The sequence below is a fragment of the Pestalotiopsis fici genome (genome assembly GCF_000516985.1).
Source record: "Pestalotiopsis fici W106-1 unplaced genomic scaffold PFICI_Scf_10, whole genome shotgun sequence".
Classification (NCBI taxonomy): Eukaryota; Fungi; Ascomycota; class Sordariomycetes; order Amphisphaeriales; family Sporocadaceae; genus Pestalotiopsis; species Pestalotiopsis fici.
The window spans coordinates 1,621,397-1,648,573 of record NW_006917100.1 but is presented as its reverse complement, the minus strand read 5'-3'; the positions used below and the strand labels follow the sequence as shown (position 1 = coordinate 1,648,573).

The following is a 27,177-nucleotide window of genomic DNA, read 5'->3' as shown; positions in this document are numbered from 1 at the left end:
ATTGGTGTTCGTGATATCGCCATAAGGATTAACTATTACTAAGTATACGATCACCTCAACTTTTCGAAATACATTTTAATAGATGTGCCGGCATTGACCTTACGAAAAGGCTTCACTCAAGCCCTGTGCTTTCTGCTGAATCATCTACTAAAAACGCAATACATATCATACTACCCAGCTATGGCCTCAATTCTGTACTCTCCAGTCCTTGACATCGCGACATCTGCTCGTCACGTCCTTTTATCACCACTTATATCTGGACCCCTGCTATTTACAGCAACGTTCGCTCCTCAGGTCACCCATAAGGCCATCTCTGCAATCATCTCGTGCCTCCCTATTGCCAACGATGCATCATTGCAGTTGATAGAGCGATCTGCCATCACAGCCATCCGTGCTCTTTTTGCACTCAGCATCATTCGTCAAGTAAACCAATGGCTCAGCACTATGGCTACGAACTCGTGGAGGCTTACAAAAAGCCGAGGTTGGGACTGGCCTCAAGAAATCGCCGTAGTCACAGGAGGCGCCAGCGGTATTGGCAAGGACATTGTCGAAAACCTCACATCTCTGGGAGTGCGCGTTGCCGTTCTCGACATTCAATCTCTGCCCAAGTCCATGGAGTCGGATGCGCGCATCAAGTTCTACCAGTGCGACGTGACCTCGTCTCAGTCTGTGGCCGCGGCAGGTGAGGCCATCCGCCGCGAACTCGGCCACCCGACGATCCTAGTCAACAATGCCGGCATCGCTCGCCCGATGCCCATCCTCAAGATGCCCGAGTCGCTGTTGCGCAAGGTGTTTGACGTCAACTGCCTGTCGCTATGGCTGACGACGCAGCAGTTCCTGCCCAACATGATCCAGATGAACAAGGGCCACGTCGTTACTGTCGCCAGCATCGCGTCTTTTGTGGCCCTACCCACTGGCGCCGACTACTCGGCGTCCAAGGCGGGCGCTCTGGCGTTTCACGAATCGCTCGCCTGTGAGCTCAAACACTACTACAAATCACCCAACGTCCTGACTACGGTCGTTCATCCAAACTTTGTCCGCACTCCTCTGGTGGATGACTTTGCCGGGCATCTGGAGAGCTCGGGAGTACGCATGATGATGCCCAAACAGATTGCAGATCCTGTAGTGGCGCAAATCAAGAGCAGGAGAGGCGGTCAGCTGATTATCCCCAAATCTGCTTCACCCATCGCCGGTATTAGAGGCTGGCCGAGTTGGTTACAGGAGCTGCTTCGTGACATACTAGGAAGGCAGTCACTATAGGGACGTGGTAAACTTTTGATATGTGAAAGGACTTTTTGTCGTTTAGCCAACAATCAGTAAACTGTAAGTAAAGCAAAATGATTAGTCTACATTTGTTTTCTCACGCAATCCTCGCTTTGGCAAAGAGTCGCTATAATGTGATCGTAACATTCTCTTAGTAAATGACTATAGTAACAATCTTAAACACCATTCGTCAAAAACCAAAGATCAATCCGCTGCCACGCATTACTACCCGTAATGACCCATCTGTAGAGATTATTGTTATTGAATTTAAGATTTGATCTGCTTTTAAGTGAGCAGCATTCCGTAGGCACATGCCGGCTGAGAATCGCTGTCTACCTAGGCAGGTATATCGTACTCGGCAGTTGATGCCATTCCATGCAATCAACCAATCGGTTCACCCATTGCCCCGCTACTGGTGCCCAGCCCTATATTCTCCGGCTTTATATAAATATTGTATCCCTACCTAGATCCCACAATGGCTCCCACGCACAGAGATATCGACCACTATTTTGCTGTCTTCACATCCTTCCAATAATCACATTGGGCAATCGTGCAAATGGCTTATATCAAGTCATATGTTTCTTTGGCTATGGCCACTCCGTGGCTGCTTCTGCTCTACCTCTTCGACATCACCCTTTGTCTGGTACCTTCACTAAGACCGGACAAGGAGTGGTCTCTTAATCAGGCAGTCCGCATGCGCACAGTCAGGCTGGTGCTCTTATACTGGTCACGGACTCGCTGGGGTGACCGCTTGAGGCTGGAGCCTGGTCGCGAGCGGGACAGATTTGAGATCATCCATCCATCCCCATCAAAACTGTACAGGGCGCCGCTGGATGATCCCTTCATACGCCCGGCCACCATCGGCGGAACATGGACACCAGCCAGACCAAACACTGAAAAATTAGGCGCCGGCACCACTTTTGTGCTGCACTTTCATGGCGGAGGCTTTGTGATTGGCGATGGCCGCGATCACGACACTGGCCTGCTGGCCCAGTGCCTTTTACGGAACCTCAAATGTGACTTTGTCTTCACGCCACAGTACAGGTTGTCGAGCAGCAAAGGCGGAGAGTTTCCGGCACCGATCCAGGATGCCCTTACTTCCTATCTCCATCTTATCAGAGATCTATCCATTCCGGCTGATCAGATTATCCTGTCGGGCGACTCTGCCGGAGGCAATATGGTCCTTGGTCTGATGAGATACATCAGTGACTACGGGAAGGAGCTCAATATCCCCTCCCCTCGGGCTCTTACTTTGTGGTCGCCGTGGGTGGCTGTTGACTCGGCCTTGACCCAGGATATTCTCTTATCGCCCAACCATCTATCAGACTATATAAACGCCGAATTTGGCCGTTGGGGTGCCATTGCGGTGTCAGGGTCTGGTTTGATTGATACTACTGGCCCATACCTTTCTCCACTGAAGCATCCGTTCACTCTGGATCCTTCGATTCCTGTGTTTGTGCACGCCGGAGAGCGAGAAGTTCTTTTGCATGATATAAGCGAGTTCTCTAGGTGTTTCCGGACCCACGGCTGGTCTCTTTCTTATCATGTATCCAAGGGATGTCCTCACGATATCCTATTGCTGGGATCACGTATTGGGTTCGCTCGGCAAGCTCAAGAAGCTGTGAAACACGCAAACAACTTTTTGTCGAAGCTCACGCTGCCGCAGACTCCGGTAGCACGGTTCAAGGAGGATGTCACGAATTGACCAATATCAGAAGCATAGATTTGTGTCTACATTAATCAATCAAGGTGTAATTTCAATTTGCTCTACACAATTATTGGTACTAGGAGGACCTGATACAACGGGTGTTCTCAACTGCAGTAAATTATTGCCTATGTGAACTACGACCATCTTTGTCCTCGGTTTTGTGTCCATTGATTCTGATGTCATTTTCTGTCCTGACGTTCTGACACCCGTCTCCGTTGGTGGCGCATGGAGTCGTCGCTGCCCGGGCGGAGAGTCTTCACATGTTATACTAGGTACAGTCATATGACCACGATGCGAGTGCGATGACCGACTTCCGACTAATCCCAGGACTTGAAACATGCTTAATGGATTTTTAGCTTGAATATGTAGATCCCCAGACTCCTTACATGAAGCTTTAGGTAGCCAATGTATCGATTGTCCACGGATGTACATGATACTCTGAAGAAGGAAAAAAACAGTCTTTTTTTCTTATGCAGCACGGCGATCGCCCCCACACCCGCTCTCAGGTGGGTGTGGGAACATTCACTAGCGTCCTGCACTCATTCGACATGAACGACAAGCGCTTTTCCCTGTTCTTACCCTGCTTGCGGGCAGGGCCTTAATAGTGTTGGAGATTCGCCTTTGGCACTATCAGGTACCTTGCAGTGGGCTCCTTTGTACCAGGGAATTGATTTTGACACATGCGGGGGAGACACCAACCCAACTGTACAGAGTACGCTACAGCATCAGTCTAGTCTATGTCGGCTTGGAACAAAAATCGTTGCCACAACGCGATGCAAACACCACTATCGTTGGTTCGCGCATTGTGATTGACGACATCTCATTTTTTCTCTAGCACTGCCGAGGCTGTGAACCTCGGGGTCTCGATGATGCGTTGTCGGTGCTTGGAAAACTCGGTTTTCGGGTCTGCATAGGGTAGTGCTCGGCACAATCTTCGATCATCGAAAACCTCATATGCTTATATGCTTTGGTATGTATCAGATGGTTTGGTATGAGAAAACCTGTAGCCAATGTCATCGATTTCTTTTCGGTCCATGAATTCCTCTACCACAAATCTATTGAACAAATTCCAGCACAGATCATTCACATATCTCTTCACGCACCACAATGGCGTTGCAGTCGCCTTCGTCTGATACGGACTTCGATGTGGTCATCATAGGTGCTGGTATCTCTGGCATCAATGCAGCCTACCGCATACAATCTGAAGGACCGCCTGGCCTGAAGTATGCAATACTTGAGGCTCGAGACTCGATTGGAGGTACCTGGGATCTTTTCAAGTACCCTGGCATCCGCTCTGACTCAGACATATTCACATTTGGCTTTCCCTGGAGTCCTTGGGAACACACAGATACACTGGCGACAGGACATCAGATAAAGGAGTATCTTCTCAAATCTGCCAAGACCTTTGGTATTGATAGGCGCATACGGTATCGTCACAAAGTCGAGGCAGCAGACTGGTCTTCAAAACACCAGAAATGGAGTTTGAACGTCAGCTCGCCAGGCAGTGAACGCCCAGTCAGCATACATTCCCGCTTCTTGATGCTAGGTACAGGTTATTACGACTACGAGACGCCCTTGCAGACGGCCATCCCCGGCATTGAGAAGTTTCAAGGCAAAGTCATCCATCCCCAGTTCTGGCCTGAGGACTATGACTATACGGGCCAGGACGTCGTTATTATCGGCAGCGGCGCTACAGCTGTCACTATTCTCCCATCCATAACGGACAAGGCCAAAAGGGCTACGATGCTGCAGAGAAGTCCTGCCTATGTCTTCTCATTACCATCTAGCAACTTTCTAACAAAATTAATCTTTGCCGTCCTACCATCGGCCATGGCTCAGTGGCTCAACCGGATCATTTGGCTTTTCCGCAGCTACCTAACGACCTGGTTCTGTCAATCCTGTCCCGGCCTGGCCAAAAGGTTCATCAAACACGTGACCGTCCAGCAGCTACCGCCGGATATCAAATGGGACCCGCACTTCAAGCCGCGGTACAACCCGTGGGAGCAGAGGTTCTGCGCGTGCATGAACGGGGACTTTTTCGCGGCGCTGCGGTCGGGCAAGGCGGATGTGGTGACGGCGCGGATCACGGCAGTGACGGAGCGGAGCATCGAGCTGGACAGCGGCGCGTCGCTCCACCCTGATGTGATCGTGACGGCGACGGGCCTGCGGCTGCGCTTTGGCGGTGGCATTCGGTTCTCTCTCGACGGCGAGACCTTTGAGGTTGCCGACAAGTTCGCCTGGAAGGCCGCCATGCTTCAAGACGTGCCCAATATGCTCTTCATGACCGGCTACGAGACCGCCTCCTGGACCCTTGGTGCCGACGTCAGCGCCCAGCTCTTCTTGCGTCTGATCCGCCAGATGGACCGCCGCGGCGCAAAGGTCGCCACCCCCAAGGTCCCCGACGCTGCGAACATGCAGGAGAAACCCATGATGAACCTGTCCTCGACCTATGTCAAGACGGCCGGCAAGGTGTTCCCCAAGGGTGGCACGGGACAGTGGAGTCCAAAGTCAAATTACTTCATGAATCTGGCTGGGGCTAAATGGGGTGATTTGAGCACGGATTTGGTATTTGAATAATTATATCAGTTTTGCTATATATTCCAGAAATAATTCTCATCTCAATACAGATGTAATTATAGGTAGATATAAATTCTATTTCTCTGTGCTTCATCTTCAATGGCTTCATAAAACTAATCCAACTGCGGCACTAACCAATATTATCAATATCAACTCATAATTTAACAATATTTCTCTCGGGAATAGTTCGATGGCCACTCACCACAAACGATTGGTGATGATTGCACGCAGCATGACGTCTCCAGAGGCCTTCACCGAAGATGTCACATCCCGTCTAGCCGCATCATGGAGTTTCACGAGCTGCTAAAGCCTAAAGGCCGTATTCGCCAACCAACTCTCCTACAAAGGCTGCACTTTATTAAACCTGATGACGAATGACAAATACACGTCCACAGCGATATGCAGATATAAAATCTCACCTCTCCCGGAGTGACACGCTAATGCATCTGAGCACATGCCCTACCCCAGGCCCCTGTGCATGGCTTGGATGCGGGGAATTAGCTTCATTTCGATCACCATCGAGCAGACATACTAGTGATAATGGTCATGACGGTGTCGTATCGGTACTTCTGCGTGAATGGTACGTACCATCCGTTTCTGGCCCGATGCTCCATGTTATACACGACTTCTCGCCAAGTATACCTATCTATCGAACAGAGTCACATGGTAGCTCGGCGTGCCAATAGGATAAACTCTTTACGGGAATTGGAATAATACATCCCAGGATCTCGGGTTGGTATTAAATTCTCGGGCTATACCAATCATTTGCACTACTGCCAGTCGAATTTCTATGATACTCGGATAATACACTCGTACTTGGAACCAAGCCATAAACCTGTTAAGGTTCACGCCCAAGATGACCAGTACACCTAACAGCTTCGACAGCCTCAGCAGTCTGGACAAGACCGAAAAACAAAAGCTCCAGGAGACATGGGCCCATTTGCTCCGCTTGTGCGACGTTAGCGACGCGGCATCATCGGCGCCATCGTTCAGGCTCAGCAATGCATTTGCACAAGACACCAAGACCATTGAGCCGACGGCCTTCCGACGGAGCCTGTGGAACTTTATCCTGTCCGAAGACCCAGACGCACTGGTGCTGCGGTTCCTGCGGGCGCGCAAGTGGGACGTGGAAAGGGCGCTGGCGATGCTGCTGTCGGCCGTGGCGTGGCGGGACGAGCGCCGGCTCGACGAGACGGTGATTCTGACGGGCGAGAGCGCGGCGTTGCGCGCCGACCCCACGCCCGACGAGGCCGGCTTCGTCAGCCAGTATCGCTCCGGCAAGAGCTACGTCCGCGGTACTGATTACGAGCACCGCCCCGTCTACGTCATCCGCGTCCGGCTGCACGATCCCAATGCTCAATCCGCTCAAGCTATGGAAGACTACGTGTTGCATAACATTGAAAGCATCAGGCTTCTTATTAAGCCGCCGTACGATAAGTGCTGTTTGCTTTTTGACTTGACTGGGTTCGGGCTCAAGAATATGGATTTTCATGTCGTCAAATTTCTGCTCTCCGTATTCGAGGCTAGATACCCAGAGACGCTGGGTGTGGTGCTTGTACACAATGCACCATTCGTGTTTTGGGGTATGTATGACTGAAATATGCTTACATTTGGTTATTGAGCTGAAGACTTGGCACAGGTCTATGGAATATCATCAAAGGTCTCCTTGATCCCGTAGTTGCATCGAAAATCAATTTCACCCGCAGGACCGGGGATCTGCTCAAATTCATCCCCGAGGAGAATCTCCAGACTGACTACGGCGGCGGAGACGCTTGGGATTACGAATACGTGGAACCTGAAGCAAGTGAAGATGAGAGACTGAAGGATATCGAGAAGAGAGACGAGATCCAGAAGGAACGCGACGAGCTCATCCAGGCGTTTGAGAAAGAGACAGCGCAGTGGGCTTCTATTAGCACAGATGACCCCAGCATGAGCGAGAAGCAGTCAAACCGTAAGGATGTGGCAGATCAGATTCGTCAAAACTACTGGAAGCTGGACCCCTATATCAGGGCGAGGACTTACCACCAGCGCGTGGGGATTGTGGATAAGGAGGGCAATGTGGACTTTATGGCAGCCAAGTATACGAAGTAGGCAGTCATGCATGAATTTTAGATTGGTCTTGGATGAGAAAAATGATGGACTTTTTGCCGTATTTGGTATATATTCTTACACTTATGCCTTCTCATGATTATGCATGAATTTCTAATCGATTGTACGGTATATTTGACTTTTTTCACAAACAGTCATGTAGATGTTGTTGAGCAATGAGACCTTGTCTGAACGAGATATCCACATCTTCTTGTAGGGCGCAGGCTAACATTCAACACTAGCTATTACCCTTTTGCTCATCCTCCACGCCAGAAAGATGAAGTGGGCGCCGTAACTGCGACACAATGATTGAGGTTATAGGAATATCTGATGTCACGATATGGATATTGCGAGGAGGTTACACACTGAAGGTGAACGGTAGCACATGTCAAGGTTGGAAATGCTTACCGGCCGATTGGCTCGGTACGCTGTCGGCGCGTAGAGAAGCACCTGCAACGGGGGCGATGGTCATGCGCCCTCCATCCAGTCAGCGTCAGTTTCAACAAGGAAATCATACTAATGCGCCAGACTTGGGCTGAAAGTTCCTCGGTTTTGCCCTTGGCGCCACCATTGAAAGATGCCCTTCAGGGTGCTGCAAAAAGAATAGTATACACATGCAATCAAGATTTCATCCAATAACAGAGCTTGCGAAGTGTGCATGCACTGGACAGCAAGTTTTTAGCGGGTGTGTTGGGGCTAAAGGCTACCCTACTAGGGAAGCATTCTAACCTAGGCGGGCATTCTAGGCGATGTAGTGGTGGAGTGATCACCCGTTCCCGTGCGGGGAAAACTCACTATAGTATCGTGGGGTAGGACGGGTATGCTGATCTTTGAGAATCCTGGACCCAAAATCCATGACCAAGTTAGTACCGAACCTAAACCTACTTTGGCTTGCCATCGTGTGACTTGATCAAGACGGCAGATCAACAAGACCTGTAATCGCCTGTTTGTGCGCTGGCTGGTATATACCAAGCGTGGCACCGAGGCGCAGGCGCCGTCACGCTATTAGTTGAGCCTGCAACAGCACCATCATTCTCTCAAGCGGTACGCACCTTCTCTGGTACCGCCATTGCTTGTTGTTCGAGTCTATGTTTCTCATGAAATATGGCATCAGGTCTTCAGGGCAATACTCCGCACGTCGTGCCCAACGCCCCATCTTACAACAATGCCGTGAATACCTCAGTTGGCGGTGCTGGAACAACAGCGGCTGCGAGACCCTCAGACAATGCCTCCTCGATTGACCATGTGTACGAGAAAGCGCCCGTAGTTCTTACGAAGAAACAAAAGTTGAGACGCCATTGCGGACGATTCAAATGGTGGTATTTGGCTGCGGCCATCATCCTGCTCATCATCTTGTTGCCACTGCTGTAAGTAATTGCCAGCACGAAGTTTGTCACGCTTGATGCTGATATGCTCTCTCGCACAGTTTCCTTGTTATTCTGCCAGCAATAGTTCGACGTATTGTCAGTGATCAGACTCTGCCGGTATACTCGGGCACTTTTGTGGCAATGACACCTGCAACATTGATGGTATCACTCGAGACATCGTTAGATACCCCAATACCAGCGGTTATCGACGAAACAACACTCTTCCTCTACAACAGCGAAACGCAAGAAGGCAGCGACTTCACACCATTTCTCAACATAACTATACCATCTACACATATCGGTCGAGACACCAGCATATTCATCAGCAATCAAACTGCTACTGTCACAAACGAGACAGAGCTAGAGTATTGGTTCAATCACGTATTCGACGATCCACGTGTTGACCTTTCCGTTCGCGGCGACACCACAATCCACCTAAGTTCACTACATTATGGAGCGCATATAGACAAGACAGTCGAGTTCTCATCGCTTAATTACCTAGCAGGACTCAGCATCACAGTAAGTATTGACACCTGACATCTACGCATAGCTGTAATCATATCTACACATGTAGTTCGCAGATGGCATGATTGGAGAACCTCCTATGCAGAGATTACCTTCTTGATTTATTAGTAACTTGTGACTTAGGACATGTACTTGAATTTTCCGGCCCTAGACAACGGCACGAATATGCACGGAATGCTGAACATCCCCAATTGGGGCGTCCTGGCACTACACCTGGGCGATGTGTCATTCAACCTCGTCGCTGGCGACCTCAACATCGGGCTAATCACTATCTATGACCTGGTCATGGAGCCCGGGAACAATTCTCTGCCCTTCTACGGAGAGCTCTTCCTATCCGAGATCGTGCAGAACCTCGGCCGGTTCCTCGACGCCGAGGCCGAGTCGCTCAACAATGGGCAGATCCAGATCGACGCCGTCGGGAATCAGACCGTCATCGATGGCCTGCACATTCCCTACGTCGAGCGCATCCTCAATGCCAAGCGCCTGCACCTCTACATCTCCGTCATCGAGTTTGCCAGCGCCTTCATCAACGGCGTCTCTGGCGGCGGCAACGCATCCATCGTCAGCGTCCTCGGCGATGTCGTCGGCAACAACACGATCATCGAGCAGGCCCTCGCGCACTGGAATAAAACGTCAAACGCGGCGAAATCGTCAGAGGGGAGGGCAAGGAGCCTCAATCCGAAGCGGAACTTGGCTTTGCTCAGGCTGGGAATGGAGATAATGGCGAGGGGTCAAAACTTGAATGGGTTCTGAAACGATTCATATGAATAATCATCCAACCTCAATTGGATATGAACAACTCAACTAATACAACAACTACTACCCGTACCTATCATGCCTTTTCACGAGTGCAATAACAAGTCTTTGTAACACAACAATCAGCTTTTCAATCCCCAAGACCAGTCGCCAAGGATTCCAAAATTAGCTCATCATAGAACTCTGGTACCTGGATTTACATGCTACTTCGTACCCACCGCTGGTCCTTGGCGTATGCATTTCGCTTTCGCACTGAATCGCCTCGGTCTGTGCTTTGATTGGTTGTTCTTGGCCAAGGTATATAGCTCAGCCCCTCTTCTCGAAAGTCCCGCCAAACTCTCGTGACCATTCGCGTGTCTTGCTTTGATATTCTCCTTTCTCATCATTGATGATAAATCTCCTATTGACTTTGATCAAGACCTGCGCAAGATATGTCTTGCCCTGATTGCTTTGCCGGCTCGGCATGGCGAGCACAACCTACTGGGACATTAACGACAGTCCACGGTGTTCGCACCTATGTCGCTCGTGGCGCGTCGCCGCACCAGGGGGGAACAACCATCGTTTTGATCACGGATGCCTTTGGCTTCAATCTCGCAAACAGCCAATTGTTGGCAGATGTCTATGCCGCATCGACGGGCTTTTGCGTTCTCGTCCCCGATATTATCCCCGGAGGCGGGGTTCCCTTGTACTCTTTGGACCTCATGAATTCAGTGCGGAAACCCGTTGCATGGTGGAATGTCTGGGGCCAGCTCGTGCGAATCTCAACTGTGGTGCGCATGTTGAGCATCTTCATTCCGTTCGCGCGGCGGACTAGGAATGTATATCCTCATATACTTGCCTACACGCGTGCGGTGCGAGCTGGTCTAGAGTCGGGCAAGAAATTGGGCGTCGCCGGGTTTTGTTGGGGCGCAATGCACACCATGCAACTGAGTGCAGAGAGCGTGGCTACGGAGAACGATGCAAATCAACATCAAGAGCCTCTAGTCCATGCGCAATTTGTGGCTCATCCATCTGGGCTGAAACCGGCGGCCATGATTCAGTTCCTGTCTCGTTTTTCTGTGCCCGTCTCCATCGCCGTTGGTGATGAGGATATAATACTGCCCAAAGAGAGTGCCGCTGAGCTCGAGGCAGGATTGCGAAAGTTCTACCCAGTGGATGAGCAACCCTCTCGCTTGGAAATCAAGATGTACAGCAATTGCGGCCATGGATTTGCTGTACGTGCAGACCGCAGTAAAGAGGTAGAAAATGAGTCAGCAGACTTGGCTGCTGCGCAAGCATCCGAGTGGTTTAGAACGTTCCTCGCGTAGACCATATAACAGTTATCATATACTTTACCCTCCGCCGGCAATAAACACCACCAGAAGCCCGCGCCTCCCCGACTTTGACGCGTTGAGCCGCAGAACAAGAGGAATTGGTGTGTGACGATGTTGATGACGTACGCCGCAAGAAACTCAGCCCTATAATTGATGCACGTGCCAGTGATTGTAAGATCCTAGGTTTACGAAATCGGCATACAATCACCTGCAGAGCCAGTGCAGCCACCACCCCTGTCACACACGTAAGCCGGTAGAACCAGGGGTTGCTTCCGAAGATTGTTCTGTATAGACTCAATATGCTGAACTTCTGTAGCGCCAGGATGACGGCGTACAGATCCTCGTCGACGATACTGAGCTATCGCGTTATGGCGGGCCCGTTATGGCGGCGGTCAGCAAATTAATCCCCACGATGGGGAGATTTGGCCCCGAAAAGGTAGATAGTGGGGTGATGAATTTGAAGAAATGCTGACAATTTGAGGCACCCGCGCATTAGTGATGATAATGATATGTCGACCTCCGCCATACCGCGTACCCAGACCCACGACGACACTGTAGGGCATGGATAGAAACTATCTATTGTTAGCATCGACTCGTTCAGGATCAATTTGGCAGGGACCACGAACCCAGGGAGTGATACTAAGCCAGTCGCTGATTTCTAGCTTTGGGCGGCCATGATGAATTCTTCGTGACCACAGGCAGAACCCAACGAATATCGTTGCAAAAACAGCGCATACGATGGCGCAGGCAATTATGTTGGGTGCCGACATTGTCGGCTGCATGCGCCATCATGTACGCCACCTGTAGATGAACGACAATTGCAGCCCTCCACCCGCATAACGTTTCATGCATGAGGCAGTCCGTACTATACGAGTAGAGGATATGTTAGGGCTATGTTAGAAAGAATGCAGGCACTACATAACGGTTACCGAGACAGGAATTTGGTGCTGCACAGCATATCCAGAAGAATTACTAAGCCAACTCCCTTCGTACCCTGGTCTCCTCTCACCAAGATCTCGGATGGTTACAAATAGTTGGTATCATATTTGGGGTATCCCACTTCTCGCACCAGCATCGTCCGTTATTGCACTCGCTACTTGCTGAATAACATATACTTCCAGATCAGATCAGATCGTCTCATTGGCGGTGCATCACTATCTACCAGGCTTTATCGCTTCCCACACCCCAGTCAACAACACGGCTCAAATAATGGCTTCCGAGACCTCAGGCAATGCCAAAATGGACTTCAAAACCTTCTACAATGTCATAGATGGAAAGCTCGAGCCAACCGTCAAAACAAGACACACCATCAACCCCTCGACTTTGGAAGCTAACCCCGAAGCCCCCCTCAGCACATCAGATGAGGTTGACAAGGCCGTAAAGATCGCCCATGAGGCAGCCAAAGAATGGGCTGCGGTGCCCTGGGATGAGCGAAAGAACGCTCTTGCCAACTTTGCGGCTGCCCTTGAGGCACAACTCGAGGACTTTGCTCAGATGTTGGTATGGGAGCACGGCAAGCCGGTAAGGAATCTGATGTTTAGATTTGAAGAATTACGCATCATATCTGACCTTTTTGCCTACCTTGTCTTCTTAGATCCTGTGGGCAAGGCACGAGCTAGCAACAGATATAGGCTTTCTCAAGGGGTTTTGCGAACTGTCACTTCCTGAGGAGACTATTGAGGATGCACCAGACCGCAAGATCGTGAAGAGCTATGTGCCGCTCGGTGTCGCAGTCGGTATTGTCCCTTGGAACTATCCGGTGCACCTGGCCGGCGCAAAGCTCGGCCCGGCATTGCTGACTGGAAATGCCTTTATACTCAAGCCGTCGCCTTTCACCCCATACTCTGGCCTCAAGCTGGCCGAACTAGGCATGCAATTCTTCCCACCAGGAGTCCTCCAGGCACTAAGCGGAGGTGATGATCTCGGCCCTCTCCTGACAACACACCCGCTTGTGAACATGGTTAGCTTTACAGGTAAGATTTCCTTATCGTTGTTGCTTGATTAAGAATATTTTCTAATCCGTGGAAACAACGCGATAGGATCTGTTCCCACTGGAAAGGCGGTCATGAAGTCATGTAGCGACACGCTTAAGCGCGTTACACTTGAATTAGGCGGCAATGATGCTGCAATTGTATGCGCCGATGTCGATCCAGTCGTTGCCGCGACCAAAATCGCATTATTTGCGTTCTGCAACTCGGGCCAAATTTGCATGTCGATCAAGCGAGTTTACGTCCATGAGTCCATTTACGACCAATTTCTGGACGCCTTGGTCAAGCATGTGCAAGCTTTGCCGTTTGGGGTTGGCGAGACCGCCTTTATCGGACCAGTTGCGAATGAGCTCCATTTCAAGCGTGTCCAAAAGATAATCGCGGATATTAACGATGCCAAATTTGCCGTCGCGGCAGGAGGTGCCGAGTCAGTCCCAGGCCAGAAGGGCTACTACCTCCCTCCGACTATTATCGATAACCCACCAGAGAGCTCGGCGATTGTGCAGGAGGAACAGTTCGGTAAGTCCTCCCCTTCCTGCCGAATTGAATTGCTGACTGCCCCGAAACCTTTTGACTGATTCATCCCAAAGGCCCTGTGCTACCGCTGCTGAAATGGTCGGATGAAAGCGACGTCGTACAGAGGGTCAATGGCACTGATTCTGGCCTAGGCGCTTCCGTATGGACGCGCGATGATGAGCAGGCTGTACGCGTTGCCAATCAGCTTGAGGCTGGGAGCGTGTGGATCAACACTCATGCAGAGATTGTAGCAAGCACCCCCTTTGCAGGGCACAAGCAGAGTGGGCTTGGCGTGGAATGGGGTGTAGATGGCTTGAAATCCTATTGCAACACCAAGGCTGTATATCGAAGAGCCTTTTAGGCGGAGCATGTGAGATCATCTGGGTACGGGATCGCATCTAACGAAAGACCAGAGTTAAATTCTAGTAGCCCCTCTGGAATTGTTACCTCGCAGAGGGAAAGGGTGGCCAATTCTATGATAATATAACGAGACAGGCTCTTGATCTTCAGGATATCTAGCTAGTAGCAGATGTATTGTGAATGCGAATAACGTTGCTAGCTCCCCAGGGCTGAGACCTTGGCAGTCACCGTGCAATCAAAATAGGCCGTGCCCGTGCCCACCGGAATGCATTCCGTGTTGGTGGCTGCATGTTACCTCTATGTAGCCTTACCGCCGACCAACCCGATAAAATTGAGTGGCCAGTGTCGCTTGCAGCCCCGGGACGACCCGGCCGCCACCCCCACCGGAATGTATGTCCTGTTGTTGGCTGCACGTTTATGTACCTACATATACCTGGTATCCTGACAAGTGCAACACATGTTTATGTCTCTCATCCTTTTGGATGCATGGGGTATGCAGGGGTTTAACACGCCATGAGTTGCCAAGAACAATATAGTCTGAATTTCGGCCATTCGATCATCCGGAACGACCTAGCGTGCATGTAATCCAGAACCTCCGGGAAATAGCAGATTGGACTTGACACCTTGGGGGTCGCCGAAGCCACTGCGATAAGGATGTCGGAGAACCAGAACAGTTTGTTATTCCAAATCGTCCTCCATAACAGGCAGACCAGAATCTTCGGTCGCTAGTTGTGAAGTGGGTGCTGCCACCCTCCACATACCTCCCTTCAAGGGAACCGAATCAGGAAATAAGAATTCCTTGGCCTCCGTGCTTGCTATGGGTACCCCCTACTATCAGAGTGTAGGGATAAGTGGAGCGCTCCTCCACACTTGTATATATCTTTGACCATCCAACCACTGTTGGATGTGAATAACTCAAGTAACACAACAACTATTGTACCATACCCATTACACATTTTCGCACGAATCTGCGCTCGGATTGCTCTCAATCTCATGCAATTAGACCAAATAATCAGAGCCCAATGCAGCTTCAAACTTGTGTAAGAGCATCTTGAAGGACTCTTGTCAGATCATCTCAATGCGCAGACATCGTATTTCAAGTGGTAATGGACAAGGAATTGCCATGGACAGTTATGAAGCGGGGCAGTGCAGCGTCAACTCCTGATTATTATCGGGTTACTGCAGCAAAACACATTTATGAATAAAGTTCATCCGTTTTCAGGTCGCCGTTTTCAGATTTTCCAAGTGCCGTCATGTTATTAGGTTTGCCAAGATTGCAGCGACTAGTATACGTAAGCGGCCGGCCGATATCTCCGCCCCGGTGAAGAGATCGGCCGTTACCAAGTCCCCGCGACTCCACTCAGTTAACATACTTTAAATTCGAAACCCAAGCAGACTATCCAAACTTTCATTTACCTGCAGATCAACGATCACTGCTGTCTTCAACTTTTCAATCATGTCTTCTGCCATTTCATTACCCACCACCGCCCACAACTTGGTCCAACGGCGGACTGCCACTCCTTTATCCGGGAAAAGTCATACCAACAACAGTGTTACCCAACTTAGTCGACCACAAAAGACTTCTAGGCCCGACCAATGGTGGCTGTTGAGCGTGCCTGCGTTCCTAATCGCCGCTTATGCTGCCAATTTCCTCATCGACGTGTACCGAGTGGGCGACTCTGCAATCATTGACCGCATTCGCTCCTCACTCTTCGGGATTAGCCACATTGTGGGTGGGCTGACTGCCATGCTGCTGGGCCCCTTTCAATTCCTTGCTAGCATCCGACGGAAATATCCCAAAGTCCATCGGTGGATAGGTCGTTTATATGCACTGGGAATTTTGATGGGTGGGATCAATGCATTCTACGTGTCCTTCACTTCTCTATGTCGTCCTCTGGGTCAGTACGCATTCGCGTTTCTAGGGTTGATTTGGTTGGCGACCGCAGCCATGGGAATGAGCACAATATGGTCTGGTCAAGTCGCTCAACACCGGAATTGGATGGCCCGAAACTTTTCTCTCACCTATGCCGCTGTCATGTTGCGCTGGCAGCTACCACTGTTTATTTCTCTTGGTATGGAAACAGAGCCGGCATTGACGCTCACGGGTTTCACGAGCTGGATTCCAAACCTGATTTTCGCTGAATGGTGGATCATTCGACAAACTCCCAAGAGAGCATCCGATTAACACACGAGATTTAAGTAAAGTATTATCAGTAAGCCTATCTTCGATAATGGGATCTGCTTGGAATTGATGGATGACACCGGGTTCTCTTTGAGACATTTTCGCCGTGTTTTCTATAACTTAGTATTTGTCTGGCCTACCTTTTAGATTTGCCGGTAGCTTCGATCCCTGCATAGAAGGGGCTTAGTCTTTATAACCTGATGTGACGCAACTACATGCTCTTTCACAAGCCAGTCTAGGGAGCTCAACAAGACTAGATTGAATGGCCGGATATACTGCCAACAGACGCACCAATGCAACTCAGCCATAGCCTCATGCCTTTTGTGGCGCAATAGCCTTCATGAGCATTCCCAAAATCTCGAGATCTTTTCGGGCATCAGTTGGGGTTGTCTTCGGTATCTTTCCTTCTGTAACCCATCTGTGCATCTCTTGTAGCTCGAGCAAGAACGGGTCTTCATATGTCCGTCGAATGGTCGACTCCCGATACGATCCGTCTGTTAAAGTCTCCTTGATGACCATTGTTGTTGGCAGGCCTCGGACGAACGGTGTATCTATACACACTTTGACTGTCTTGGTGTCACCAAAGACCTCGATTGATGCGTCGAATCGTGCCACCTGGTCGACTCCAGACTCATATGCTACGGCAAAGTTGGGATACTGGAATATCGCACTTTCATACCTAGTTAGCCTGGGTTATTTGGATTTGGACATAATAGCCTACCTCCAGAACGGCGAGCCAGTAGTGGCACAGGGAGAGAATCCAATGACACCTTTCGGCATGCCCAAAATCTCCCGCATGGCGCTCAAGTCGTGTGAGCCAAGCATAGAAAGCGTGTGCCACATCATATCCGTCTCCTTCGTAACAGTGACTTCCAACTCGGTTCGAAGAGCTTGTTCTATGTCTTCGGTGATTTTTTTACGCAACGCTTCAGAATCTTTCTCTTGATAATCATTGAATGTTCTTGGAAATGTGCCAGACTGTCCCACAAAGACTGAATTGGGACCGATGATGTCTCGAACGCGCGCATAGCGTATTTGTTCAATGCTCCCGACCTCTTTTACCGCATCGACAAAAGCGGCGGCATATCTCCTCATGTATCCAATCATGACTTTACCGCCGCCCGCAGCCTTGTCCCCGGCAATGATACGGTCCGTGTCCTGCAAAGTCAAGGCGATGGGCTTCTCAATGAAGACATGCTTGTTGGCCTGGAGCGCAAGTAATGCTTGGGATGCGTGGAAAGCGTGATGGCTTGCTATCAGGACCAAATCTACGTCCGGCGCGTTGCAAAGCTTTTCAACGCTCCTGGTAATCTTGGGTTTCGCGTTGCCAGCGAGCTTTTCCAGACTGTGTCTCATGGCATCCTCGGAGACATCGTAGAGGTATGTGACCTGGAAGAGGTGGGATAAAGAGTTCATACAGGGCACGTGGACCACTTGCGTAACCAGACCGCATCTAGGATGATTTAGCATGCAATTCAATGCCGAATTGTTGATCATTCACCGACTACCCTATGATTCCCACCTTGACGATGCGGCCATGTGTGGCAGTCTCGGTAGGCTTCATGCCCCACATTATGAGGACTACGATTATGTATAGTGGAAAGGATTCAAGTTTAATGATCTGCTGGTGGGTAAAAGATTTCGGAGACGATCATAGACGCTCAGAGCTTCGTAATATATGTTCATCGCTGTCATTGCTTGGTCACAAGGGCCACCTGTCAAATAAGTTCTGCCCCAAACCCCGCCCCCACAATGATGAGTACTATTGAAATCCCGACTTTAACCTTACACTAGCGTTCCTTAGTCATTTTCAGCTCGTCTCACTCCAAAAACGCTCCCAATCATTTCATTATTCAATGTAGTCTTCACCAACAACGAGAGAAACTCCATTAATCCAACAAATAAGAAGTTACCTACACAGTCATATTCTATAGATATCATGCCGATCTTCCCGTTGGTGGGACATTATGGATTTCGAGGTACATGACATCGAAAAGATGATTCAAGATGTTTTTTTCTCATGGTGTGGCATTTTCGGGGGCTACACGATCGACTCTCGGCAAGACTCCATCCAGCGGCAGTGCATTTATTGTTATAAAACAAACTTATAAAACTTGAGCCTACCGCCTAGCGAGCTGTAGCATTCATTCGTTCATTTTTCTGCGCCTGTGCTCGGGACCATCGGATACCGCCGAGCTCAAAGATTATTATCAGCCTACAAGCCAAGGCTGATGCAGCGTATCGTAGCAAGATGATGGCCGCATCCGTAGTCATGGTGAACAGCAATGAGGAGAAGATGACAATGCCAACAAGTACATGAACAAAGGACAGTACAGTCGCCACCCAGCGCCAGAAGATCAACATAGGCGTTGGTCTGAGGGCGGCCAAGTCGATTGGCTCCTCTCGCATCGCATGCAGGGTTACTTCGGAGGTGAGAGATGGCCGAATCAGGGACTTTGAACAATTCATAGCTCTTGTGGATTCGGACGTCGATACCGTGGCTGGTTTCTTCTTGTTGGCACGCAAAGCTAGGGCTGCGGGCAGGTGAATGAAGGCTGGCAGTGTGGTCCAGACTAGGGGCATGAAGGAGCTCTGGCAGACAAAGTTGAGCACAGTGGCCACGCCGAGCTGCCACGACGTATAAAAGACATTGAACACGGCCAAAGCTACCACGACATACTGCGCCACGGAGATAGCAGCTGCTCTCTTGCGTACGGTATCATGTACGCGTGTCTCGTTTAGAAACACAGCCAGTGTGGTGGGTTCACCAATAATGTCGAGTGCAGAGTCGTCCACGTATGAGAGGATGCGCGAGGGGTAGACGCCTACAGTTCCGAATGTAAGCAATAAGGACAAGATAGGACGTCTGAGCGAGAGGAGTCCAATCTCGCTGATGGTGGGGCCGATAGAAGAGAGAAGTATGGGGCTTAATCCGAGAACTAGGCTGGAGCTGGACATGTAGGACTTTTCCGATTCGCTCATGTTGACTAGAATGCAATCCTGCTGGGCAAGACATAGGCGGTCTGGATCTACCGCCGGATCGTTGTAGGCACTCATGTAATCGGCTCGAGTGGCGGCACACACATTATTATTAATATCCGAGAGTGTAGACTCGCTCAAAACTGGCAGGAAATGTTGAAACTTTGCCGGCCCCCGGACGCCGATATATCTGCCGACGCAGAGTGATGTCCAGTGAGCCACGACAACGGCAAGGGGATATTGCTTGTTTGCCAGCATGATTCAACGGGCGGTCAGTCAAGTTGAATGACACTTTAATGTAGTAAAAGCAAATTGCAAAGGTCACAGACCTGACCATAAAAATGAAGCAAGAAGCTCCTAAATGGGGTTGGGCAGTTAATATAAATAAGCCCGATAAGAGGAGAATAAGCTTACCGACCGGCCTTAAATAAAGAGATTCAGCCTCAGGCTCTTATGCTGACGTGGAGGCGCTGGGGCTGCCCATTTGGTGTGGCTTTGGAGGCTTGACATGAAGTGGCTTAGTGGTGCAATAGGGACATATCATTGTCTGTTTTCGATTGAAATTGTGCTCAACTTTCAACTCATATTCTTTAACATGTAACCATTAAAGCGTATGGAGCAAAATTATAGACAAAAGGAAATATGGTTTCCAAAAAAAAAAGAAAAAAAAAAAAGACATGCATTAAAGTGGTAACACGTATCAGTGCCCTGTTGGCCTTAGATTGGTCGTGTCCAGCGAAGTCGCGAGGAGGGCGTTTGCTCCAGGCAGATGTCAAGCCCACACACGGTGTTGCTCATTCTGAGCAAAGATAATCAAGGGAGCGACCATAACGCAACGTCTCAGGCTGGGTGATATATCCTCTTGACGTCACCACCCCCAAAAGTCTGTCTACTGGGGACCAACAGACGCATGTGCATGCATCCTTGTATTTAAAATCAAAGTCACCACGTTGTCAGCAATAGTCCCGTAAACCAAGTTCCTCCACATCATAACGCACACACCGACAGCATCCGCCATCCAGGCAAGTCAGAACGATTGGCAGCATCATGTACAGTCTGCTTGATCTACCGGAGGAGGCCCGGCACAAGATCTATATGGCAGCAGGTCTCGTATCTGGCGAGACGATAAAACTAGAGCCAAAAGGTGGAAACGCCTTGACTAGACGGCCACCTTTGGCGTCACTTCGCTTTACCTACAACGTCCTACAAACCTGCAAGACCGTTTATGAAGAGGTCAAGACCCTCATTTGCGCGCACAACACCTTAGTTGTCGGTCACGAGCATGTAGAGTCTGGGCTGGAGTTTCTTCGTCGTCTTAGCCCTCAGCAGTGTTCGGTACTCACTCATGTATTCGTCCAACTCCATTTCGAAGCATCTGAGGGTAGCTGTGCACGGTACGACGCTCTGGAACATCGCCCGCTCAGCATGGTGATGTCACTGAACTCAGCACGCCTCAGTCTCTGGCAAGCGACCGCAAGACATATTTTAACCAATGCGACGCCTCAGACCTTGGCTCTGAGTCTCATCTGTGAAACAGGAGTTGGCCATACAACCACGGCCGTCCTTCAGCCACTCAATGAGAATCCAGGCGTGCTAAGAGTATGTGAACTTCAACTCGGCCAACAAAGACAAGATAAAGCAATTAGCGCCATTGCATGCGAGACAGCTGCACGTGCTCGTGGCCTCAGTCCTGGCCTGAGAGAACGTCCCTTCCCTCTATTTGACCTTCCTGTCGAGGTCCGACGACGTATCCTAGAGTACACGGGTCTCGTCGCGCCCCACAAAGAGGTCTACTGGAGCGCACAACAAGGGTTTCGCATCGCCACTGCAGCATCCCGATGCGGCGGTGATAGCCCCGACCCATATCTCCATAGTCGTTGTAATGGTGTGTCGTGCATGGTATCGAAACATTACACGCCGCCAAGCATCTGCCTTCAGCGTCGAAGTGGATATTCATCTCGTTGCTATTGCTGGGTCTCGCCACAGTCCATCTTTACAGTCAGCCATGCGCTGTACCGCAAGGCTGTGCAAGTACTTTACTCATGTAACCGCATCGTCATTGTCCCATCAAAGGGACTTCGATCGAGTCTGAGCGAGAATGACAGAACGGAGCGCCTCGATGTATCTAAATTCATTACAAGACACATGTGGCCGGATACTCTCCGCAGCCTCCGCCATCTCGAGATCGTGTTTCCAGCCATTGACCCTGAATGTGGTGCAACAACTCATGACCCCTACTACCTTGACTTGTGCTCCGCCATCCGGCAGCTGGAAGCACACACCGATGTTGGCCAATTGAAGGTCGTTGCAAATATGACCATGGCCAGCTCAGTACTTCAAGAGGATTCCGATTGGATTCATCGCCAATTACTTTTGGCGGGAGGGGATCAGTCATCGGTCTTTCGTGTCCATGGTCATCTTTTAGGCCCTCTGATAGGTCTGCATTGCAAAGGGCAATTCTTTGTTCATGTTGAGTGGGCATGGCATTGGTGTCCACCCACGGATGTATTTACAGATGAGACACATGCCGAGGTTGACAGCATAGAGGCAAATCTGGAGAAGATGATCATGGGCAATGAGTATGATAGTGAGGCTGCGGGAAGGACAAATGAGCTCCCAAGTACTTGGTTATTTGATACCTGGGATTTCCTCGAGTATGAAAGGTTGACTGGTCATCCAGCTGACAACATTCTTAGCGACCCCTAGTGAACCCGAAGTGCTTGAGAGATCAACACGAGATTCGGCTTGCATTGTATCTTGAGACGTAGGATGAGAGCGCGTCAGCAAAAGATAGAAAATTTCGTCTTAATATCGTTGAGATGGCGGAACACGGATGAAAAAGAGGAGTTGGGAAAGTATTTTTCAAATGAAGTACATTGCTTTGTGTATGACATGTCGAAGACACATGGATCCCTTTTCTTAGTGATGGTGTCTCAGATCTGCGCATTTCAGGCACTTCGCATGTGCCCGTCGTCATTAATCCAGCCACGTACAACGTTACGTAGAATGAACTGTGTGTTTGATTGGATTTGTTGACTCTGCTATTGAAAGTGATACTAGCGAATTTACAAGCGCAGGTAAATCTAACGCAGCTCCAGCATGAACGTCCGTAATAGGCATTGTGATCTGTAGGAACGTATTGCATTCCGGTAATATTTCTTTCTTGCAGTTGTGTTAGTCAGCCTTATTTGTGTGGCTGAACGGCAACACATTTGAAGAGAATTATTAGCAATGAAAATACAAGTTCAAACCAAAATGCAAGGCTATATAACTCACTGCCTGCACATGTAGAATGATTCCTTGTCTTGTGGTGGTGCAGCAGTATGGAGTGACTCCTGCGAATGTTGTTTGATGGAGTTTGAGCAAGTGCATACAAATGCGTCTTTGCAGCCTTTTTATCTTCGTGTCTCTTGCCGCAGGGAAGATATGGAAAATCTGTTGTGCATCACGAAAGCCTTACTCTCTAGCGTCAGGAATAGTGTTAGATACAAAGACGTAGCCCGTCAGCCGAGCTTCTTTGCCCGCGAGAGCCTTTTCTTGTGCGGGACCCTGGTCCTGTTGATGTCTCAGACACAGAAGCATGCGGGGCTCGACATGTCTGGTTCTGTGAGTATCCAATGGGAGATGAACATGCAGCGCCACTTTATAGGTCGGGCTAAAGCGGTGCTGCTTGGGCGGGCTAAGATACATCGTCTAGTTTTGACTAGCTGACCCTATTAGCCAGATTTTTTTTGCTTACGCAAAAAAAATATTAATAATAGCAAAACCGCGACCGATAATAAGATCTAAGTGTTAAAAAATACCGTAAATAATAGTAATACCGTAAGTAATAGCAAGATTTAGAATTTTAAAAATACCGTAAATTATAGGAAAACCGCGGCGACGCTAAAATTATAAATAATATTAAGATAATTAAGCTTAAAAGCATCGTAAAAAGTCGTAAATATATAAAATCGCTTTTATTATTAAAAATCTATATATAGCCGAAAAATTTACGTAATTACCAAAATTATCGTAATTATTATAATTAACTTTAATTAAAATATTTAATTTTTAATCGGGCCTAATTTTAGTTATATAATTACGCGTAAATCGGATTTATTACGGCTATTTTTATATTTTCCCGCGTTTTTTAATTACGTAATTTTAAGTTTTTTAAATTATTATTTTTTTAATAAATTATTAATTATTATAAATTTTTATTTTATATCCGCGTATATTTTTTATAGCTAATTTATCGTAATAATCGTATTTTTAAATCGTTTTTACGCTAAATGCGATTTTTTTAGGATTTTTGCGATTAAATACGGCTATTTAAGCGTATATACGCTTTTAGGCGTAATTTTAACGCTAATAGCCGTATTATATAATGCTATTATATTTATAACGATTATAGCTTTTTTATTTTATAAATATTACCGATTTATATTAACGCTATATTCGGCTTTTAAAATTAATTTTATATCGATTATAATTTTTTTATATTTTTTACGATAAAATAGCGTCGAATAAAGCTATATATAATAATAAACTAAATATAATTAATTTATATTAACGGCTTTAAATTTTTTAAATTTTTATTACGTTTTTTTTAATTATTTTTAGTACCGAAAAATATAAAATTAATATTAACGATATTTTATATAATTTCTGTATATTATTATTTTCTTTTAGCCGTATTCCCGGATTATTTTAGTTATATTCGACGACGATTAACGCTTTTCGGATATTTTCGACGCCTTTTTACGCCGATTAATTATAATTTTTAAAAAAATTAAAATTTAAATCGAAAAAAAATTTAAATAATTTCGTAATAAAACCTCGGCTTTAAACGAAAAAACCCGAATAATATAGGTTTTAGCCGAAAATTATAAATAAAATTATAAAAGCGAAAAAATTAAAAAATAAGCTACCGAATTCCGTGCTAAAACCGCGGAAATTTATATTTACGATTTTAAAACGTTAAAAAAAATATAAAAGCCTTTTCCGACTTTTTTCGTAATTAAAAAAGCTTTTTCGACCCTAATTAAGCGTAAATTTAAAGCTATCGATATAAACGTTATTATTATGCTTACTAAAGATTTACGAAACGGTAAATAATTTCCGTTTCTTTATAACGCCGAAAAAATCGGAAAAATTACGATTAATATCGAAATAAAAAAAATTTTTATTTTTATTTTTTATAATAATTATAAAAGCCCGAAAATTTCCGAATAAAATAATTTAACCGTATTCGCCTTTTTTAAAATTTTTAATAATATATTTAAATTTATTAAAATAATCGGCAAATTTTAAGTATATAATAAATTTGCCGATCCCGAAAAATATCGAAAATTACCGGAAATATATTAACGGTAATTTGCAATAGCGTTAAAATAAAATCTCGCTTTAAAATATATTTTAAATTTATTTCGATAATAATTATATTAATATTAATATTTAGCTAAATTTTAATTTAAAATAAGTTTTTAACCGTTTTTAACCGTTTTCGACCCTAAAAAATAACGAATAATATTAATTATAAAAAAATAATAGCGTTAATATTATTAATATCGAAGCCGGTTTAATAATTATTTTCGGCGTTTTTTTAGCTAAATTAAAGGCTTATAAGCGTTATATAAAGCATAACGGCTTTTTTTAATTTTATACGGTTATAAAAAAAATCGGAAATAAAGCTTATAATAATTATTATTATAATAATTAAAAAAATAATATTTTTACCGCTTTAATAAATATATAAAAATAGTTTTTCGACGATTTCCGACCGCTAATTTACCTAAAAAATTTTATTAAGCGTAATTCGAAAAAGGCTTTTAAAAAAAAAACCTTTAAGCGCTTTTCGGCATTTTTTAATTTTATATAACCGGTAATTTTAACTTAAATAATATTTTATAATTATATATTAATTAAAATTATTAAAAAACTAATAAAAATTTATAACTTTTTTCGATTATATTTAGCCTTTTTTAGTCGTTTCCGGCGTCGATAATTTATTTTTAAAATAAATTATATTATATAATTTTTTGCGCATTTTTATATTTTTTTATTATATATTTCCGGCTTTATTCGACGATAATCGGTATTTTTTAATTATTTTCGCAGCCGTTTATATATTTTTTTAAAATAAACTAAATTATAAACCTTTTAATATTTATATTTTTTAGCGTTTAATATTATATAATATTTTTTAAGGGTTTCCGACCTTAATCGGGCGGAAATAAATATTTTTTAACGGTAATAATACCTATAAAACCGGCGTATATATTTTAAATAATTTTATAAAAATTATAAATTTAACCTTTTTAACCCGAAAATTTATTTTTATAACCGATTTTGCCTTTTTAAAAACTAATTATTTTTATTAAATATATAAATTAAAATATATTATAAATAATAAATTCCGAAACTTTCTAAATACGCTAAAATTAATTTATATAACCTAAATATTTAGCTATATTTTTTTTTATAAACGTTAATATTTTTAAATAAATAATATTATTTATAACGGTAATTTCCTCGTTTAATAAAATTTTTAATTTTTTAATATTTATTAATCGGGATATTATTATATAAAATTAGCCGTATATAAAAATTTACGTTTATAAATTAATATTTATTATATTAAAAAATTATTTTTAAAATTTATTAATAATTATAAAAAAGCTAAGCTATATTAAAAACTGCCTATAAAATTACGGAAACGGCTAATTATTTTTATTTTAATTTAGTTATAAACGTAAAATCGGCTTTATTTATTTATAAAACCTACCGCTAAATATTTTAGCTTCGATAATATATTAATAAAACTTAATAATAATAAAACGGGTATTATTATATATTTTTATATTTAGGGAAAAATTACGTAATAATATAATAAAAGCTTTTATTTTAAACCGTAATTTAGCCGGAGGTATCTTAAAAGGCTTTAACGAATTAAAATATTTCGTAAAAAATAATTCGATATTAAAAAGGCTATTAGGTAAAAATTTATTTTTTAAATTAAATTTTTAATAACTCCGGGTATATAATTTAAAAAAAGCTCGTTTATATTATTTACCTAAGCATTATAAGCGTAAAAAATCGTTTTATAAACGAAAATATTTAGCTATATTATAACGCTAACTAATATCGGGCGTAAATAAACGTAATTAAATAAATTATTTTAGCGCCGAAAAACCTTAATAAAATTTAATAAACGGATAAAACCGTTTATATATAAATAATAAAAAAAAATTTAATTATAAAGCGTACGCTATATTTTTAGGTTTCGTTTATAATAAACGTATATTTTTTATTAAAAATAGCTTTTATATCCGGGTTTAAATATTTAATTTTTATAAATAGGCTTTAATTATTTAAGCGCGGCTATTTTTATATATTATAAATAAAATTTAGGCAAAATCGCTATTTAATAAAGTTAATATATTTTTTAAAAAATAATTTACGTTTTATATATCGCGTAAAATTTTATTAATAATATTAAAATAATATTTATTTTATATAATTATTTTATTTTAAATAATAAAAGTTATTTTTTAAAAAAGCTAGGTTTTAT

General features: G+C 45.5%; 11 protein-coding genes across 11 annotated transcripts; 9 read left to right on the top strand and 2 right to left on the bottom strand.

The window, feature by feature from the left end:
• Positions 1-180: 180 nt before the first annotated feature.
• PFICI_12724 (uncharacterized protein) lies at positions 181-1,260 on the top strand (the record flags this gene model as incomplete). Its single annotated transcript, XM_007841305.1, has 1 exon — positions 181-1,260. The coding sequence occupies one exon, from the start codon at positions 181-183 to the stop codon at positions 1,258-1,260; it is 1,080 nt and encodes a 359-aa protein (XP_007839496.1).
• A 592-nt stretch (positions 1,261-1,852) lies between these two features.
• Positions 1,853-2,968, top strand: PFICI_12723 (uncharacterized protein; the record flags this gene model as incomplete). Its single annotated transcript, XM_007841304.1, has 1 exon — positions 1,853-2,968. The coding sequence occupies one exon, from the start codon at positions 1,853-1,855 to the stop codon at positions 2,966-2,968; it is 1,116 nt and encodes a 371-aa protein (XP_007839495.1).
• A 1,110-nt stretch (positions 2,969-4,078) lies between these two features.
• On the top strand, positions 4,079-5,548 carry PFICI_12722 (uncharacterized protein; the record flags this gene model as incomplete). Its single annotated transcript, XM_007841303.1, has 1 exon — positions 4,079-5,548. One exon carries the CDS (start codon positions 4,079-4,081, stop codon positions 5,546-5,548), a length of 1,470 nt encoding a protein of 489 aa, XP_007839494.1.
• Positions 5,549-6,404: 856 nt separating this feature from the next.
• Positions 6,405-7,639, top strand: PFICI_12721 (uncharacterized protein; the record flags this gene model as incomplete). The annotated part of the gene is made up of 2 exons (XM_007841302.1): positions 6,405-7,131; positions 7,188-7,639. 2 exons carry the CDS (start codon positions 6,405-6,407, stop codon positions 7,637-7,639), a joined length of 1,179 nt encoding a protein of 392 aa, XP_007839493.1.
• A 1,101-nt stretch (positions 7,640-8,740) lies between these two features.
• On the top strand, positions 8,741-10,281 carry PFICI_12720 (uncharacterized protein; the record flags this gene model as incomplete). Its single annotated transcript, XM_007841301.1, has 3 exons — positions 8,741-9,003; positions 9,063-9,522; positions 9,652-10,281. 3 exons carry the CDS (start codon positions 8,741-8,743, stop codon positions 10,279-10,281), a joined length of 1,353 nt encoding a protein of 450 aa, XP_007839492.1.
• Positions 10,282-10,715: 434 nt separating this feature from the next.
• PFICI_12719 (uncharacterized protein) lies at positions 10,716-11,591 on the top strand (the record flags this gene model as incomplete). The annotated part of the gene is made up of 1 exon (XM_007841300.1): positions 10,716-11,591. One exon carries the CDS (start codon positions 10,716-10,718, stop codon positions 11,589-11,591), a length of 876 nt encoding a protein of 291 aa, XP_007839491.1.
• A 1,215-nt stretch (positions 11,592-12,806) lies between these two features.
• Positions 12,807-14,462, top strand: PFICI_12718 (uncharacterized protein; the record flags this gene model as incomplete). The annotated part of the gene is made up of 4 exons (XM_007841299.1): positions 12,807-13,118; positions 13,192-13,570; positions 13,637-14,104; positions 14,176-14,462. The coding sequence occupies 4 exons, from the start codon at positions 12,807-12,809 to the stop codon at positions 14,460-14,462; spliced, it is 1,446 nt and encodes a 481-aa protein (XP_007839490.1).
• Positions 14,463-15,917: 1,455 nt separating this feature from the next.
• On the top strand, positions 15,918-16,646 carry PFICI_12717 (uncharacterized protein; the record flags this gene model as incomplete). Its single annotated transcript, XM_007841298.1, has 1 exon — positions 15,918-16,646. One exon carries the CDS (start codon positions 15,918-15,920, stop codon positions 16,644-16,646), a length of 729 nt encoding a protein of 242 aa, XP_007839489.1.
• Positions 16,647-16,955: 309 nt separating this feature from the next.
• Positions 16,956-18,216, bottom strand: PFICI_12716 (uncharacterized protein; the record flags this gene model as incomplete). The annotated part of the gene is made up of 3 exons (XM_007841297.1): positions 16,956-17,313; positions 17,365-18,096; positions 18,152-18,216. 3 exons carry the CDS (start codon positions 18,214-18,216, stop codon positions 16,956-16,958), a joined length of 1,155 nt encoding a protein of 384 aa, XP_007839488.1.
• A 554-nt stretch (positions 18,217-18,770) lies between these two features.
• Positions 18,771-19,880, bottom strand: PFICI_12715 (uncharacterized protein; the record flags this gene model as incomplete). Its single annotated transcript, XM_007841296.1, has 1 exon — positions 18,771-19,880. One exon carries the CDS (start codon positions 19,878-19,880, stop codon positions 18,771-18,773), a length of 1,110 nt encoding a protein of 369 aa, XP_007839487.1.
• A 789-nt stretch (positions 19,881-20,669) lies between these two features.
• Positions 20,670-22,328, top strand: PFICI_12714 (uncharacterized protein; the record flags this gene model as incomplete). Its single annotated transcript, XM_007841295.1, has 1 exon — positions 20,670-22,328. One exon carries the CDS (start codon positions 20,670-20,672, stop codon positions 22,326-22,328), a length of 1,659 nt encoding a protein of 552 aa, XP_007839486.1.
• Positions 22,329-27,177: the final 4,849 nt, after the last annotated feature.